Below are 15,476 nucleotides of genomic sequence, written 5' to 3'. Positions count from 1 at the left end.
CTGTGTACAGCTTGTTTTAAAAAGCTGATGTTTTCAGTCAGTAGATTTGGGGTGGGAGAAAAGAGGTAATTTTAAGTGGGCAGCTTATTTGGCTTGACTCGAGCTGTCCTTCATAATTCTGTATCTCATGTAGAACCTTGTATTCTGCACAGGGTAATGCCATCTATAACCTGCTTCCAGACATAATCAGTCGTCTCTCAGATCCTAACTGCGGTGTAGAGGAGGAATCCTTCCACACTATTATGAGGTATTCTGGGGTTAAAGAAATCTCTTTTGACCAGGACTACATTTATGCAAAGGGGATGCCAGATCCAGGGAAGAGAAACTACAGTGACATATACAAAAATGATTTTTCAGTTGTTCTCCTTGATCTGACTTTTTCAGTTTGTATCTGAAATGGAGTCATGCTGAGGGGAATTGATTCTAAAGCCATGTAGCTGGGGGTGAGGAGAGACTCCACAAAGAGGTCCCACTAGCTCATTCAAAATGACTTTCCCTCTAGAAAAGAAAAACAGTTGGTTTTTTTGGAACGTGGATATGCAACATTAGGAGAACACAACAGATTTTAAAGACTCTGCCGCCTTTGTCACTTTGGTGGCCTACTGGATTTTTGTAAGCAATTTTAGTAAAGCTGTAGTTAAAGTAAGAGATTTGGGTTTGGTTTGGGTTTTTTTGCTTGATTTCCTCTCCCCCCGCCCCCCGAGAAAGCTTTACTCCATTGTATAGAGACATACTGGAATATTTCAATCTGAGGGTATTGGTGGCTCATAGACAGCACAAAGAATGTCTTTAGTGGTAAATTACAGAAATTTTCCTCTCATATCTGAAACTTAATCACATGAGGGTTTTTCTGAGTTGCCTGAATCCCTGTGGATTAAAGAGGGGAGTGTTGGACAAAACAAAAGTATTGCTGTAGCTGAAGGGAAGAACACTAAAATCTCCAGTGATTTTTCAACTAGTCTTTCTGTCCACGAGACTCCAGTGCATTTAGGAAGAGGGATGGAATTTTGGACAGGTGGGAATTGCAAGGCATAGAAAAGGTCTATTAGTGAGGCTGAAATTGAGACTGAAAATAATTTATGGCTGCAAAAGTAGATGGATGTTTTGCTTCAGCTTTCAGTAAGGAGGGTAATGTGAAATAACAGTAAGTACAGCATGTGGCTACTGACAGCACACGTAGAAAGGGAAGTTAGTGTCTGAAGTGGAAGCAAACCATCACAGAGAAACAAGAAGGCAGCATGTATAAAAAGAATGGGACATAAATTTTGGAATTTTCAGTACAGTTTTTAATAAATGTCAAACTGGAGGTGTTACCACAGACGTAGAGAATAAGTAGTGTAGCACTTGCATTAAAGTGTGATTAGTGTGGTTAAGACAGCTATTGATGGACTTTTCTGACTTCCACCAATATACAGGGAGAGAACTGGAGGTGCCTGGCAAATAAGAGAAAAGGCAGTATTGATTTAGCAAAGTAGACAGGTATCAAATTAGTCTAAAGCTAATAAATTTTCAAGAACACCTGATCATCAGTTAGCACACCACACCATATCCTTTAAGCGGGGAATAAAGGGAATAGTAGTTGAAACTGAACTATTTCCCCATGTCACTATACGAAATGCTTATATTGTAGAGAGGATCCGGTTCATCTCAGAAACCACGGTGGACAAAAGCACAGGCTAGGAAGGAAGCAGTGGCTTATGCTCCAGGAATACTTGCCAAACTGGAGAATAGGGAGGTGTAAAAAAGATAAGGGTTAGTGGGGGGAGCATCACTGTTAACCTCGTGGAGAATGAGAGGGTTACAGTAATAACTGAGATGAAAACTAGCAGAACAAAGCGTAAGGTTGAATGTTTAGAAATTGTTTAACCGCTTCTGTAAAGCTATAGCTAAGGTGAGAGATGCGTTCCACTTGCTCTTTTAGCAGTCAAGTTATTTCTGGTTTGTGTATAGGGAAGTGTTGGTAGTGCTGACGAGACCTTGCCTGGAATGCTGCCACGGTTCTGGTCACTTAAGAAAGATGAATTGATGCTGGAACAAATGCAAAGGGAGTATTATAGAGGATACGGCCTCTGTTCCATATCTTAGAAAAGAAGCTTGGTGTGGTGGTTGTAGACATAACAAAGACAGAACAAGGATGTGCTTACAGTAGTTATATCAAGACCAGTGTCAACCTGACTGAGCTTAAGTTAGCAGAAATGTTGGTACAAGAAAAAGGGAGGCCAGCAGGACCTTCTTAATAAATAGAAGTTATTCAGTGATTCCTATGAGGACACCATGCAAAACGCAGAAGTACTTAACTGTGTTAAAGTCCATGTCTCTCTGTGCCTCAAGAAGCTAAGAAAAATGTGGGATCAGGTTAGCATTTAAGTTCTGTTAGGCTTTGTTCCCACTTTAGTGCAAAGTAAAGTGCAAAGTTCTCCTGAACCAAGTCAGAGGCGTGCAGAGCTCCCTTGTCTTCTTTTGGAGGACCACCCTGCTGATCACTGGATAGGGTAGCTGTAAGCATCCCATGGTGTGGGCAGAAATGGGGTTTCCTCTCTGGGCTCTCAACTTTGCCATTTTTTTTCTTTTGCAGACATCTCTTCTCGTATATTACAAAAGACAAACAGACAGAGAGCTTGGTGGAGAAACTTTGTCAGCGATTCCGGACTGCCAGGTGGGTTGTAATCCTAATTTTCCTGACAAACAACTCTGCTTCTTAGGAATTGTTACAAGAAACTAGCTTGTATACAGTGGTTGTAACAGGTTCCCATCACATTCACGTGGCAAAGTGACAAATGCTGACGTAATCTGGGTTAGGTCCCTTTTTCTTATTTTTTTTCCTATCTTCCTCCTAAAAATACATGAATAAATATGTATAAATTAAGACTTCTGGTCTTATTACACTGTGATTGGCCCCCCTCCCTTCCCTCCTTTCTTAGGGAAAAGGTTTTTGTGACAATTTAGATCTGCATTATAGCTGAGCAAGGAGACACCCCACGTGTGGGTTTTATGCACCTTTGTGGTCCTCTGCAGGCTATTCCCTTGCATCTCAGCTAAGAAATCAGCATGTCCAACTGAGAAGTTGGGATCTCCCCAGCAGTCCTGCCTGGGGTGGTCTCAGCTATCTAGCTGATATGGGCCTGTCCTTGTTCTGTGTGCATGGGCTGCTCAGTACTAACTCTATGCCTGGGACTCCATTTTCTTATTTGAGGGCTTGTGCCACTGTACACTCAGGCCTTTGCTCTGCACTGCCTGCAAGATGTGTGTGCCTTGCTCATAGTGCTGATTACAGAGTCTATAGTGCAGGACCCATCCCATGAATCTGGGATATCGTTTTGCTTCCTGGGTTTTGTTTTTCTTTTATTGTTTCTCCTTTTCCCAAGCTGTAACTTCACTGACACAGACGTATACTGTTCCTCCTGCCCCCCAAGAAGACAGTAGAAAATTATCTGTCATGTAATTTCAGTGGTACCTTCATTTTACCTTCCGCTGGCTTTGGTGCACCCTGCCTTCCTCCATTCATGTGGTTTTCCTTCTCCATCGCTGTGGCTTTGCCCTTGAGGTTTAAGCTGTGTCTGCTTATCTTGGCCATTTGTACACAGTGCCTGGGCATGTGACCTGCTCAGCTGCCTCAGGGAGATGCATATTCCCCAGAAATATTTGGATTTTGTTTCCTGAGCTGGAGCAGAGAGTGGCCCCTCTCTCCAAAATTGCCTCCCAGGAACACTGGTGAGCTCTTCATACCACATTTGTAAAGAACCATCTGCGTGTAAGCCATACGTAGCCTTTACTAAAATGCCCTGATATTTCTGTACCACAAAGATGATCAGTTTAACAGACACTAGCGGTAATGCTAGAGCAACACTCTCGCTCCAGGCTAAAACAGGAGCTTATCAAAAAAGATTTTGCAGCCACCATCACCCTCCTCAGCATTTCTGGAGCTCTAAACATAGCAACATGCCAAGTATCATTCGGACTTCAGATGTGGAAGCACCTGGGTGCTGCAGCTTTGTTTCTCCATCTGTCTGCATTTGGACAGTGCATTCTGAGAGGGTATATGCAAGACAGACTTCTGGACCTCTGCTTTGTATATATTAATAATAGGGGCTTTGGCCTAAGTTTTTTGCCTCCCATTCCATCACAGTGAGATATATTAAGGATGTTAGTTTGCCTGTTTGTTTTTTTTCTTCCCCAGTAACTTTTGCTGGAATTTGAATGTAGTCCTCCTTTGAAACAGCAGCTGTTATTTGTTCATATCTTAATGAAAATGGCCTTCTTTATGTAACTGGCCTGTAACTGGCCAGGAAAGAGAGAGAGAACATCAAATAAAGCTTCTGCTTGAGACTATCTCAAACATGCAAAAATCAGCAGCCAGGTTTTTTTTATTATTCAGTTGAAATAAAGCTCTAGAAGAAGAGTCTTCACCTCACTGAGTGTATTTTTTCCTCCTAGCTGGCAATAACTTCTGACACTTTTTACAAGTGACAGTGTTCTTTAACAGTGAAACCTTCATGTTGTTCTGACAGATACTAAGTCAGTGTCTTTGATGGAATACAGTGGTGGTTGTGTATGCTGTGGCACAGCATTCTGTAACTGACCTGTAACAGAACAACATGAATCTCATGTTCTGCAGGGCCGGAGCACCTGCAGGAAACGCTTTATGCTCAAGTGCTGTAGTTCTAGGTAGGATGTGCTCATCCTTCCACACCCCTTTTCATCAGAGCTAATGGCAGTCTTTGTCTTTCCCAGAACTGAGCGTCAATATCGGGATCTGTCCCACTGCCTTACTCTGCTTCCCCTCTCGGAACGAGGCCTTCACAAGCTGCAGGACAACTTTGACTGCTTTGCAGACAAGCTCCAAGACCCAGCTGTCTACAGTTGTTTCCAAACTGTGCTGGCTCGATTCCGCAGAGCAGGCGGCAAACCTGAGACTAAAGTAAGGATGGGGGGCAAGTGTCCAGGCCAGGAAAATGATTCCTTTTTACACCCAATGATGGGAAAGCCCTGCAGTTCTCCATATTGAGCAGGCTACTCCTTGCCCCCAACAATTTATCAGAGAACCTGATGGCAATTCTGCTATGGATGTAATACTTCTCTCCCCCACACCTGCTCTCTTCCCCTGTGCCCCCCGCCCCACCCCATGTTATATCTCCATCAGGCTCTGGTTGAAGAGCTGGAGCAGAAGCTGTCTGCCTCCCATAACCGAGGGCTGGATTCAGCAGAGACGTGCCAGGAAGGTGGTGGAACGCCAATGCCAGAGCCGGCCAAGCGGAAACCAACAAGAAGTATGTTCCTTTTGTGAGACCTCTGCGTTCTCCCTGATCCTGCAGTCCAGCAGACACCTAGGGACTTTCTCTCGCTCTTACAGACAGAATGGCTGCTACCTTCCTCTTTTTTTTTTTTTTTTTTTATTTTGTTTTGTTTTGTTTTCTTGGCAGGTTCACACCGCCAGCCCCTGAGGACAGCCAACAAGGATGAAGATTTTGTGACACCCCAGCCTCGCAGCGTCCGAAACCATAAGCGTGCCCAAAAGCGCCCTCCACCCAAAAAAGCTGTTATCACCTTTTCCAGTGATGAGGAGAACAGCTCTGAGGATGGTAAGGCTTTGTTCATTTATGCCCAAAAGGTGAAAGTGGAAAAGTGGAGAAAGATTTGGCCCATCAGGGATGTTCCTTTGGTAATGGGCAGAAGGTGTGTGTAGGGCTTCAGAGCACTGTCCAGCTTGCCTGTAGATTTCTCTGTCCAAGGCAGTGGAGTGCTGGTTATTGACACGTTTTACTCTCTTAGAGCTATCGGCAGAATTAAAAGACGAAGAAACCCCCACCAAAACAACTCCCATCACCAGATCTTCAGCCCACCGGCTGCGCTGAGGGAACCGTCTGCCACTGTCTTTAACTAAAAATAAAATTCATTTTATGCAGCAGTCATCTTCTCTTGTCTGAACTACTCCATAGTATGACAGTGCTTTAAATAAGGACAAAATGGAAGTTACACACCAGGCTAACGCGATTCCAACCCTGTCTTTTGGTATCCCCACGAAGAAAGGCAGTGATGAACATAGCTGCCACTTTGACTGGTTTTACCCTGGCTTTGCAGATGAAAGTAAGCTGCTCTGATTTAAAAAAAAAAAAAAATTATAAGAAAGTCTTTCTAAGAAGAGCCAAACTAACCACCGAGTACAAAATGCTCATTCCCTTCCTGTTTTGTACATGGTTATAAGTACACCATTCGGCTTCTCTAGAATCATGGAATCGTTTGGGTTGGAAAAGACCTTTAAGATATCAAATCCAACCCTTAACCTAGCACTGCCAAGTCCACCACTAAACCATGTCCCTAAGCACCACATCTACACATCTTTTAAATACCTCCAGGGATGGTGACTCCACCACTTCCCTGGGCAGCCTGTTCCACTGCTTGATAACCCTGTCCGTGAAGAAATTTTCCCTAATACCCAATCTAATCCTCCCCTGGCACAACTTGAGGCCGTTTACTCTTCTCCTATCACTTGCTACTTGGGAGAACAGACCAACACCCGCCTCGCTACAACCTCCTTTCAGGTAGTTGTAGAGAGCCATAAGGTCTCCCCTCAGCCTTTTTTCCTCCAGGCTAAACAACCCCAGTTCCCTCAGCTGCTCCTCATCAGACTTGTGTTCTAGACCCTTCACCAGCCTCGTTGCCCTTCTCTGGGCTCTCTCCAGCACCTCAATGTCTTTCTTGTAGTGAGGGACCCAAAACTGAACACAGTATTTGAGGTGCAGCCTCACCAGTGCTGGCTACAGGGGGACAATCACTTCCCTGGTCCTGCTGGCCACACTATTTCTGATAGAAGCCAGGATGCTGTTGGCCTGCTTGGCCACCTGGGATCAACACCCCCAGGTCCTTTTCCACCAGGCAGCTTTCTAGCCTCTCTTCCCCAAGCCTGTAGCATTGCATGGGGTTGTTGTGACCCAAGGGCAGGACCCAACACTTGGCCTTGTTGAACCCCATACACTTGGCCTCGCCCCATCGATCCAGCCTGTCCAGATCGCTGTGCAGAGCTTTCCTACCCTCAGGCAGATCAACACTCCTGTCCAACATGGCGTCATCTGCGAACTTCCTGAGGGTGCACTCGATTCCCTCGTCCAGATCATTGATAAAGATATTAAAGAGAACTGGCCCCAATACTGAGCCCTGGGGAGCACCACTTGTGACCGGTTTGACCCTTTTTGGAGCTTTTGCCCTGCAAAGCCCTGCAGGGCTTTGAGGGGAAGTTACCTGCATCTTTTTCGTGTACGGATCTCCTCAAAGAAGAGTTGAGGGAGTGGGAGGTAAGGGAAGAGAGAAAGACCTACTTAGACAATAGCTAGAGTGCTTCAACAGAGAATATGCAAAGTAAGTAGGAAAAAAATAGAAGTTTTAAAAGTTTTTGAAAAAAGAAAACCAAAAAGACCCATAAAACTTCAGAATTATCTTTGCCTAACTCTAATTTGCTCAAGTTACCACGTATACTGGTAACATTGGTTGTCTCACTGCACTTTTTGGAATGTATTTGCTGTGTATCCAATTATGTTTCAGTTAAGACTGGCACTTAAGCTCTTTCCTTCCAGGAATGCCACATCAGTGTTCAGGTCAGTCCTGGCACTCCTCGGACTGCCATGTGAACACGAAGTGCCCTAAATTTGAATTTGTGTTAATCACATTAACAACCTTTAACCTCCTGTCTCACGGGCAAATTGGCATTTGTCCCAGAGCTATTAATACGGAATTATTTCCTCCTACCTGGCAGTTGCCTAGAAAGCAGACTAGCCACCAGCTGGGCAGGAATCGGGAGGGTCCTCCTCTCAGCAGGTTCCTGCAGATCTTCCGCATTCTCCGTCTCTGAGGATCTACCAAGTTCCTGCAGTCATCGTGGTCACCCCTGGTTTGCCAGCAAGTAGAGCCTGCTGCTCAGTTCTCCTCTGGCCTGGCTGCATAAGTTGTGATAAAAGACTGCTGTAGCTTACTTTGATCCCTATTAAAAAAAAAGGTGTGTTTACTGGGCTGAAACATGTGGACCAAACACCACCCTCAAGTTCCACGACTCACTGGAAAGATCTGCCCCCTTGCCACCACTAGTGTAATAGCCAGATACCAATATAATCCCCCTAACTCCAGAGCACCCCCATAAGAACAGGACGATCATGTGGAATACAAAGATCAGAAAGCTACCGCAATATTGTCCCTCTTGCCCATCCTCCCTGATAAAATATTCAGTGAAGGCTACAGGAGACAGAGGCAGCAGCTACAGCATTAACAGTAAACACGACACACAGTTGTGCACGCTGTACGTGATTCCCCCACCACCACCGTCCACAGGGTACGTCACTCACAAACGGGAATGAAAGAAAGAGGACAGCATATATGGATTTCTACCCAGGCTCAAAGCTTTACAAGTCTGCGCAGTAAATCTTGCTTATATGTGAGATAATATATTGACAATACTGCAGTGAGGGAGATCTGAATGGGTGAATGGAGGAAGCAGGGTGGCCATAAAACTAAGCACCGGCTTACCTTCAGGCCAGGCTTCTCCACTACAAGTGGTTAAACAACTTTTTCCTTCAGGAGAGCCGCCCAGATGCCTTTCTGAGACAGAAGGAGGGTTTGGCAGTCAATGACTGGACTGACACGGTGGCTCCCTCACTGCTTTATAGTCTGTCTTTTGCTCTTTCCTGGTCGAGTGAGAGTGGAAGGTCAGTGAGCAGGAGCTCCTGTTGGTCCTTTTCTGCAGGTGTTCAGGTGGTGCATCCCCCTCTCCTCACTGACCTCTCCTGTCATTGGAGGAATTAGAAATCCTGTGTCATGGAGAAAGGAAGTCCTGCAGAAAGATGAAGCAAAAACCAAGAGGGGTTTGAACAGCTACACAGCAGCTGCTGCCTTAAGCAGACAGTTGCTGCCCTTCAGTTCCTCACAAGCAGCTATTTCGGTGGCTGCCATGATGACCAGGAATTGCTACTGAAGGAGTAATCCCACCCCCTCGCTTCTGAGGCAATGGGATTACTCAGTGCCAAGATCAGTGGTGTTTCTGTTCTCTGAGGGACTCCTGAACACCGTAGGCTCCAGATTCCTACATGTGGTACCAGGGGAGCAACCTGAATATCGTCCTTGCTTCTAGAGCCTGCAGAAACCATCAGCCCTTTGCATCACCATGGGCCAGCGGATGTTCCCCAGGACACTTCACCCAGTTCCTAGTCCTCCCACTCTCCAGTTGCCCCGCTCCTTTTCTTTATAAGGAACTGTTTGTAAAAGGCTGACTGTAATTCAGCAGGAAACCCCTTTTCTGGTGGTCGTACAAGCTCTAGAATCAGTGCCCCAGCATCAGAGGGGGAAGGGTTTTCATAGAGGAAACTTGTTAGCACCAGAGAGGAAAGAAGGACAATAACCTATTTGAGTCTGAGAAAACTGGGGCAATCGGGGACTCATTGTCTGCCAAAGCCTTTTCACTTCACAGTCATTGCCAGGACATGTCAGAGCTACTATTCAGTTCCACTGCAGTCCCAGCACGGATCTGGGACACAGAGCAGCTGCAACTTCACAGCACCTGAGTCATTGAGCACCTGCAATTTATACAGGCTTTGCTGCATTTGCAAGAATTTGCAAGAAAATTTGCAAATTTTCTACAGTCCCCAAAGTTTATTGCTTGGTTTGAGGTAGTGATGACTCTTTCCCTCCTCCTAGCCCCAGCTTTTGCAGGACCCAAGGAGGGGACGCAAGCCTGTCTGTCCCTGCGGGGTTCAGTCTTCGCACAAGTGGGTTGGAATTCGGAGCAGTTGCAAACGCATTTCTGGCATTCTTCGTGCAGTATGGAGGCCACCACATTCAAGGGATGCCAGATCAAACCATTGCTACATTTCCTATCAAAAACAAAGCGTTGTGGCTTTTGTACTTACCTTTCGCTCAGGAAAGAGCTGACTCCTGGAACCTGTGCTTTCAACATGAGATGCATCTGCCTGTGGCTGTCTTGCCAGGAGCATGAATACTCTATCAGACTGACTCAGCTGCTTCTGCATGGTTGAATATGCCTAGGAAGTACACAACAACATCCTCTGAGACATCTTGCATGTGGGATGAACACGTGCTCATTTCCCATCCTCCTTCCTCTCTTTCCCACCCCTCCGAAACTTTCACGCCACACAGCTCCATACCCTACCGCATCCCACACTGCGCAGGGGCACCCCATCTGAATGCCCCCAAGAACAGCTCATCCCGTGACTCTCCAGCGGTCACCTGTGCTTTGTGGTTTAAAAAGCTGGTACGAAAGTAATCTTGTTCCCCACAAAATGTCTCGCTGGAGGCTGTCAGCCGGGGGCCCAGGGAACCCCTCCATTTGCTGGCGCACCCCAGATAGCTGGCCCAGGCGAGGGGGTGACAGGGGACTGCCACACAGGATCACCAGAGCGTTGCTCTGGAACCAGCACCACCCATGGGGTCACAGGTACCAGATGGAGGTAATGTACTTGGATGCCCCCACCTGCGCAAAGTCTCTCCTGCCTCCAGTGTCAGTGCTCCAGACTAAAGCTCCTCACTCACTTTTCATGGACTGGATGCAAAACGGTTCGTAAAGCTTTCCGGCTCCTTGGGCAGGGCAAAAAGGGACCCACAAATCTGCATCTGCAAGTGGCAAATGCTTGGAAGGAAGGAAGGGAAGGAGGGAAAGAAAGACAGGGCAAATATCTGAACTGTGACTTTTGTTATCTCTGCGATAAACTTTTTTTTTCTAATTTTATTCTTTCCTTAAAAAAAAATTAAACAAAAGCAGGCAGCAGAACACTGCCTGTCAAGTTTTGACCCAATTGCTTTGTGCAACAGTACTGAAGAAAGGGAAATTTAAGGTGTTATTAAACTGACCTAGGACAGCCACTACTAATCCTGTATGGGGGTACAGTCCCCCCTTTCTCTCCCCTGACAAACTTTCCTGATTAGTTTCTGTCTTCACACCCCAGCTGACTTCTGCAACCTGATCTCCAAACAGTTACCTCATTGCCTTGTTCAGCTGGTGAGAAACTACAGTAAAATGGGAGAGGTAAACAAAGGGGGGGAACTAATGGCCAGAAGATTTAGGAGGTAGGAATCTGCTCCTCGCCATCCCGCTTCCATTGTGCGCCTGAGCTTGAGAAAGTGCAAGCTGAGCCCCGACGAGCTCTTTTCTGTGCTGGTTCCTCTGGAAACTCAGCCCATCCCTCCAGACGGTGTATGTTGAGTGACTCTGGACAACCAGCCTGCGAGTTATATGCCCACTTGTACTAGACCCACACTCCTGTCACTGACACAAATCCCATAGAGTTAGTGCTGGGATTCACACACCTTCTGCAGCAAGAGCGCTTCATTCCTAGGCCAACTGGCTCATGAAGATATAAATATAAAAATGAGAGAGCCTGTATTGTCACAGAGCTGAATTTGTGTCAGCTCTGTGCAGCCAGCAGCATGACTACCGCTAGCTCATGCTCACGATGATTAGAGAAATAGCATTAACAGCGCTCTGCCTATAAGGAGTATGTTCAATATCACTATATAACGCAGCCTTCAATACCCTTCTTTGGGACGTGTCTCGAAGCGTCACCCCGTTCCTGACCCTGACAGACGCCTCCAGGTCCTGGCCAGCAGCAGCTCAACTCACATTTGTCTTCCCAGACACTCAGTAAACACCTTTGTGTCTTTTTTCTTTAGAGGAAGGGGTCTTGCTGAGCTCACCCTGAAATATATCACCCTGGACAAAAGGGCTGAAAGGTTAAGGAGCTCCGGGGGGTAGTTCAGCAGAGAGCTGGGAGCCAGGCGCCTGCCAGAACCAAAGCTATAAAGGCAAAGAGGGGCTAGGGACTGCGTCTGACACGGATGCTGCAGGTCCTGCCTCGCCTCCCACAAGCCCTGGGGTAAGAAGAAGATGCTGGGGCTCCAGTTATGGCCTTGCTCGCTTTTCCTCCTCTTAGTTCTGCTCTCTGCCAGCGTTCAGAGTGTGTCCTTACCAGGACAGAGGCTACAGGTAGGAGGGATGGGGAGAGAGCTGAGGGAGGTTTCAGGAGTGGAGGGGCAATTTGGGGAGGTTGTGCTTGAACCTGGAATGAATGGGGGTTCCAAATTCCAGCTACAAGAGGCTGCTGTCTGTTCTCCCTGCTCCCTCCCTTTCAGTCCAACAGCCTCAGCTCTAGGGTGACTGTATCTTTATAACTCAGCTCTTAAGGGGCACCAGCATTACAAAGCAGCACACAGACAAAGGCTTTTTAGTGCTCTCTGGTCTGGGGCCGGCTGCCTGTGAGGCTCCTCACATCGCCTGCAGAGGCTTTTAACGGTAAAGAGGCTAGTCCTGTCTAACTCTGCCCTGCGTCAGCAGCCACCAGAAATTACAGTCGTGTCCCTCATCACATGCAGTGTCCTGGTTCTGATGTTTCAGAGGGAAGGCTCATCCTGTTAGGTCAGGATTTTCACCCCTAAGCTCAGTACTACCCCCAGTAGCCCCTCTTTGAGGCCAAGAGCCCCTGTCAGGATGCCAGCTAAGAGCTTCTTCACTTGAGTGAATCTTTTACCCTCAGCAATTACAGCAATAATACTTTGGCTTTCAAATCTATGCAGCTCCCTCTTACCCAAATCCTAACCTGAGCGCCAACACCTAGCCTTCACGTCATCCTGGGAAAGCTACAGGGAAGTAGTTAGGACGTGAACTAAAATCACAAGACTGATCCTGCTATGACTCACCGCTTTCACTCCTTGCTGAAGATGCCCGTGTCCACTTCAATTAACTCACTACCGAAAAGAGCTGCACAAAGGCATCTTCAGCCTTAGCTCAGCACCCACGTGAGGGACAGATGTGGAATGGCTACCGCAGGCTGCTTCCCTGGGCAGCCATGCCATGCCTCCGCTGCGCCCAATGCACCTCCGGACCCTCGCCTCCCTACCCCCGGAGGCTGCCGGGGGTGTGTGATCAGCACATGCCCGCCTGCACAGATAACCTAGAGGATTCCCAGCAGATGGGGAGCCTCCCTTCCTCACACCTGCCCCCCCCCAGTGCTGCCGTTCCTGCCTCCTCCCCCCATCTTTAGCAGTAGGTATTTGGGGCAGGTCTGTCCTCCTCACCAGCCTTCTGGAAAAAAATGCCACACAGCAGCCTCAGCACACAGAGGTGCTCAGCATCAGCAAAAGGAGCAAGGACTGAAGCCTGTTACCTTCCAAGTACAAGGGAGACAACGGTTTGACAAGAGCAGGGTGATCTGGACACAGGCAGACGCTCAGAGCAGCTGCCTCCCTGCTCTTTTGGACAGCAAAATCATTTCAGCCTGCAGGAGTTGCTGGTTTAAGCCCTTCCTTATGTCTGGATGCAACCTCTCAGGCACAGTGCCTGTGTGCAGGCACCATTTTATGTCCTGCCTGAGCCCTAGGGAAGGTGTGGGGCAGAGGGGTACAAGGGGGTACAAGGCGCAGGTAACTCCACTCTCACCCCCCCTCCTCTCTGTTTATCCTGCTTTCCCAGATGCTCCTTTCCCAGTTGCTGCCCCTGGAGCCTGAGTCCACACTGGCCGAAGAGGACATGAAGGAGGGGTCCGGCTTTGGCCCTCAGTTGCTCTCCTCCACCCTCCCCTTCCTCCCATCTGGGGCTAGAGCTGCCCGTCCCTCTCTCTGGCGCAAGACCCTCGCCAGTCGCAAGTGGGCACTGCCTGGAGATTGGGCCTGGAAGGCTGTGCCCAGGGGCTGCTTTGGGCTGAAACTGGACCGGATCGGGACCTTCAGTGGTTTGGGGTGTTAGCCTTGGAGGGGCTCCAAGGTGAGCGGGCCAGCAAGGGGACCGGGGAGGAGTTAAGGGGAGACTTGAGAGCACGGATGGTGGGGAGGACCGGGAGCGAGGGGACAGGGGCAGTGGGGCAGGCTGTGGGGCCACCACCTGCCTGCAGCCGGGGCGAAGGCTGGGACTGGGGACCACGCGTGGTACCGGGGTTGTGGCGGTACCGGGGCTGTGGCGGTACCGGGGTTGTGGCGGTACCGGGGCTGTGGCCATACCGGGGTTGTGGCGGTACCGGGGTTGTGGCGGTACGGGGGCTGTGGCTGTACCGGGGCTGTGGCCATACCCGGGCTGTGGCGGTACCGGGGCTGTGGCGGTACCGGGGCTGTGGCAGGCCGGCTGTCCGCCGCTGGGCGGCTCACCAGCCCCGCTCCTGAACAGCCGCAGGACACACCGGCGCCCGCAGCACCGGCTCAGAACCAGCACGGCGGGGCCGGCGGACACAACCGTGAAGCTCCTGCCCCGGAAGAGAGCGGCGGCGGCGGCGGGGAAGCAGCGCGGGGGTACACGGAGGAGCTGCCCGGCTCCGCGGCTGCCCCTCGGCCGCAGGACCCCAGCTCCGCCGGCAGCCCCCTCCCTCCTGTCCCCGCCTGAGGACTCGTTTCCTAATTAAACACAGCTTTACTAATCGCCGCCTCCGAGCTCGGCGGCAGCGCCTCCGCTGGAGGCCGCGGCTGCCCCCCGGCCAGGGGGCGGTGAGGGATGGCAGCGGGCGGGGGGGGGGGGCGCAGGCCGGGCGATGGCGGCGGAGCCCCCCCGGTGCCCGCGCGCGGGGCCAGGCTGGGCGCGCGCCGCCATTCCGGGTGGGCCGGGCGGCACGCGCGGCTGCAGCGAGCGCGGCGCTGCCGGGGCCGCGGCGGAGCGGGGTGGGGGGGGGGGGGGGGCGGGTGAGGTATCGACCGCGGGGCGGGCGCGGGGACAGCGGGGCCGCGTTGGCTCATCCCGGCCGCACTCTGCCCCCCGGCCCAGGCCGCCGGGCGCTGCGGTGTTTGCCGAGCAAACACAGGGGCCTCCTGTTTGGGCAGAAGCTGCCCCCGAGAACCGCCCCCCGCCCCGTGGGCTGCGGACGGGGCGTCACGAACCCCGGCACGGGCTCGCACCCCTCCGGCCCTGCCGCTGTACCCCGCGAGCCATCGTCCCCTGGCCTTTAAGAAAAGGTCGTAACCTCGGCCGGGGCTAAACTTAGCCGCCGGCCCCCCGGCAGCGCCAGGAATAGCAGCGGTATAGGGAGAGTTGGGTTACGTTCGAGCTGCGTGACCCCTCTCTGCCCCCCACCCTGGTACCTGCGTGGCTCCCCCAGCCCACTCCTCCCTCCTCATCCTCAGAGCCCAGCTGCAGCCCGGCTCAGCCGAGCAGCCAGAGGGGCAGGCCTGCTTCCAACACGCCCTGCCAGCCCAGATCTGCATCCCCACCATTCCCACACCTTCCTCCAGGACCCCCTTCCCCAAGGGACGGCTTTCCAGCACGCTCTGGGCCCTGCGCCTAGCGGGTGTTTGTCCTGCAGCACCGGGGCCGTGCAAAGCCCTGCACCGAGCTGGAGGGACGCAGCCTGGCGCAGCGCAGAGAGGGCGGCCGGCACAGGGCGGGGGTGACAGGCTGGGCAGCGGCGGCAGCCATGCAGGGAGCGCTCCCTCCTTGGAGGCGGCCGGCGAAGGCGGGCCGAGGCGGCGGCCGCAGGCGGGCAGGATTTCCGCCGTCACGTCCCGCGGGT

General features: G+C 50.6%; 2 protein-coding genes and 1 long non-coding RNA gene across 5 annotated transcripts in view; 2 read left to right on the top strand and 1 right to left on the bottom strand.

Annotated features, from left to right (window-relative positions):
* Positions 1 to 5,894, top strand: part of NCAPD2 (non-SMC condensin I complex subunit D2) — a 28,876-nt gene extending 22,982 nt beyond the window's left edge. For both annotated transcript variants that reach the window (XM_068402481.1, XM_068402480.1), the window contains 6 exons: positions 153 to 247; positions 2,576 to 2,656; positions 4,732 to 4,918; positions 5,141 to 5,267; positions 5,421 to 5,579; positions 5,770 to 5,894. In XM_068402481.1, coding sequence (XP_068258582.1) covers positions 153 to 247; positions 2,576 to 2,656; positions 4,732 to 4,918; positions 5,141 to 5,267; positions 5,421 to 5,579; positions 5,770 to 5,852 — 732 coding nt within the window. In that variant the 3' untranslated portion in view covers positions 5,853 to 5,894. The remainder of the gene's footprint in view (positions 1 to 152; positions 248 to 2,575; positions 2,657 to 4,731; positions 4,919 to 5,140; positions 5,268 to 5,420; positions 5,580 to 5,769) is intronic.
* A 1,882-nt stretch (positions 5,895 to 7,776) lies between these two features.
* On the bottom strand, positions 7,777 to 9,968 carry LOC137664452 (uncharacterized). Its single transcript, XR_011048315.1, has 3 exons — positions 9,888 to 9,968; positions 8,512 to 8,815; positions 7,777 to 7,972 (listed from the first exon to the last, which is right to left on the bottom strand). It is a non-coding gene; the product is annotated as an uncharacterized lncRNA (long non-coding RNA).
* A 1,910-nt stretch (positions 9,969 to 11,878) lies between these two features.
* Positions 11,879 to 14,393, top strand: LOC137664209 (C-type natriuretic peptide 1-like). 2 transcript variants are annotated; one of them, XM_068402057.1, is made up of 3 exons: positions 11,879 to 11,977; positions 13,460 to 13,750; positions 14,147 to 14,393. In XM_068402057.1, the coding sequence occupies exons 1-2, from the start codon at positions 11,879 to 11,881 to the stop codon at positions 13,730 to 13,732; spliced, it is 372 nt and encodes a 123-aa protein (XP_068258158.1). In that variant the 3' UTR covers positions 13,733 to 13,750; positions 14,147 to 14,393. The 2 variants fall into 2 exon arrangements, with proteins under 2 accessions (XP_068258158.1, XP_068258159.1); XM_068402058.1 differs by lacking the exon at positions 11,879 to 11,977 and adding an exon at positions 13,292 to 13,372.
* Positions 14,394 to 15,476: the final 1,083 nt, after the last annotated feature.

The sequence above is a fragment of the Nyctibius grandis genome, chromosome 5 (genome assembly GCF_013368605.1).
Source record: "Nyctibius grandis isolate bNycGra1 chromosome 5, bNycGra1.pri, whole genome shotgun sequence".
NCBI classification, from domain to species: domain Eukaryota; kingdom Metazoa; phylum Chordata; class Aves; order Nyctibiiformes; family Nyctibiidae; genus Nyctibius; species Nyctibius grandis.
Note: the sequence above shows the minus strand (reverse complement) of the source record. Positions and strands in the feature narration are given on the sequence as shown.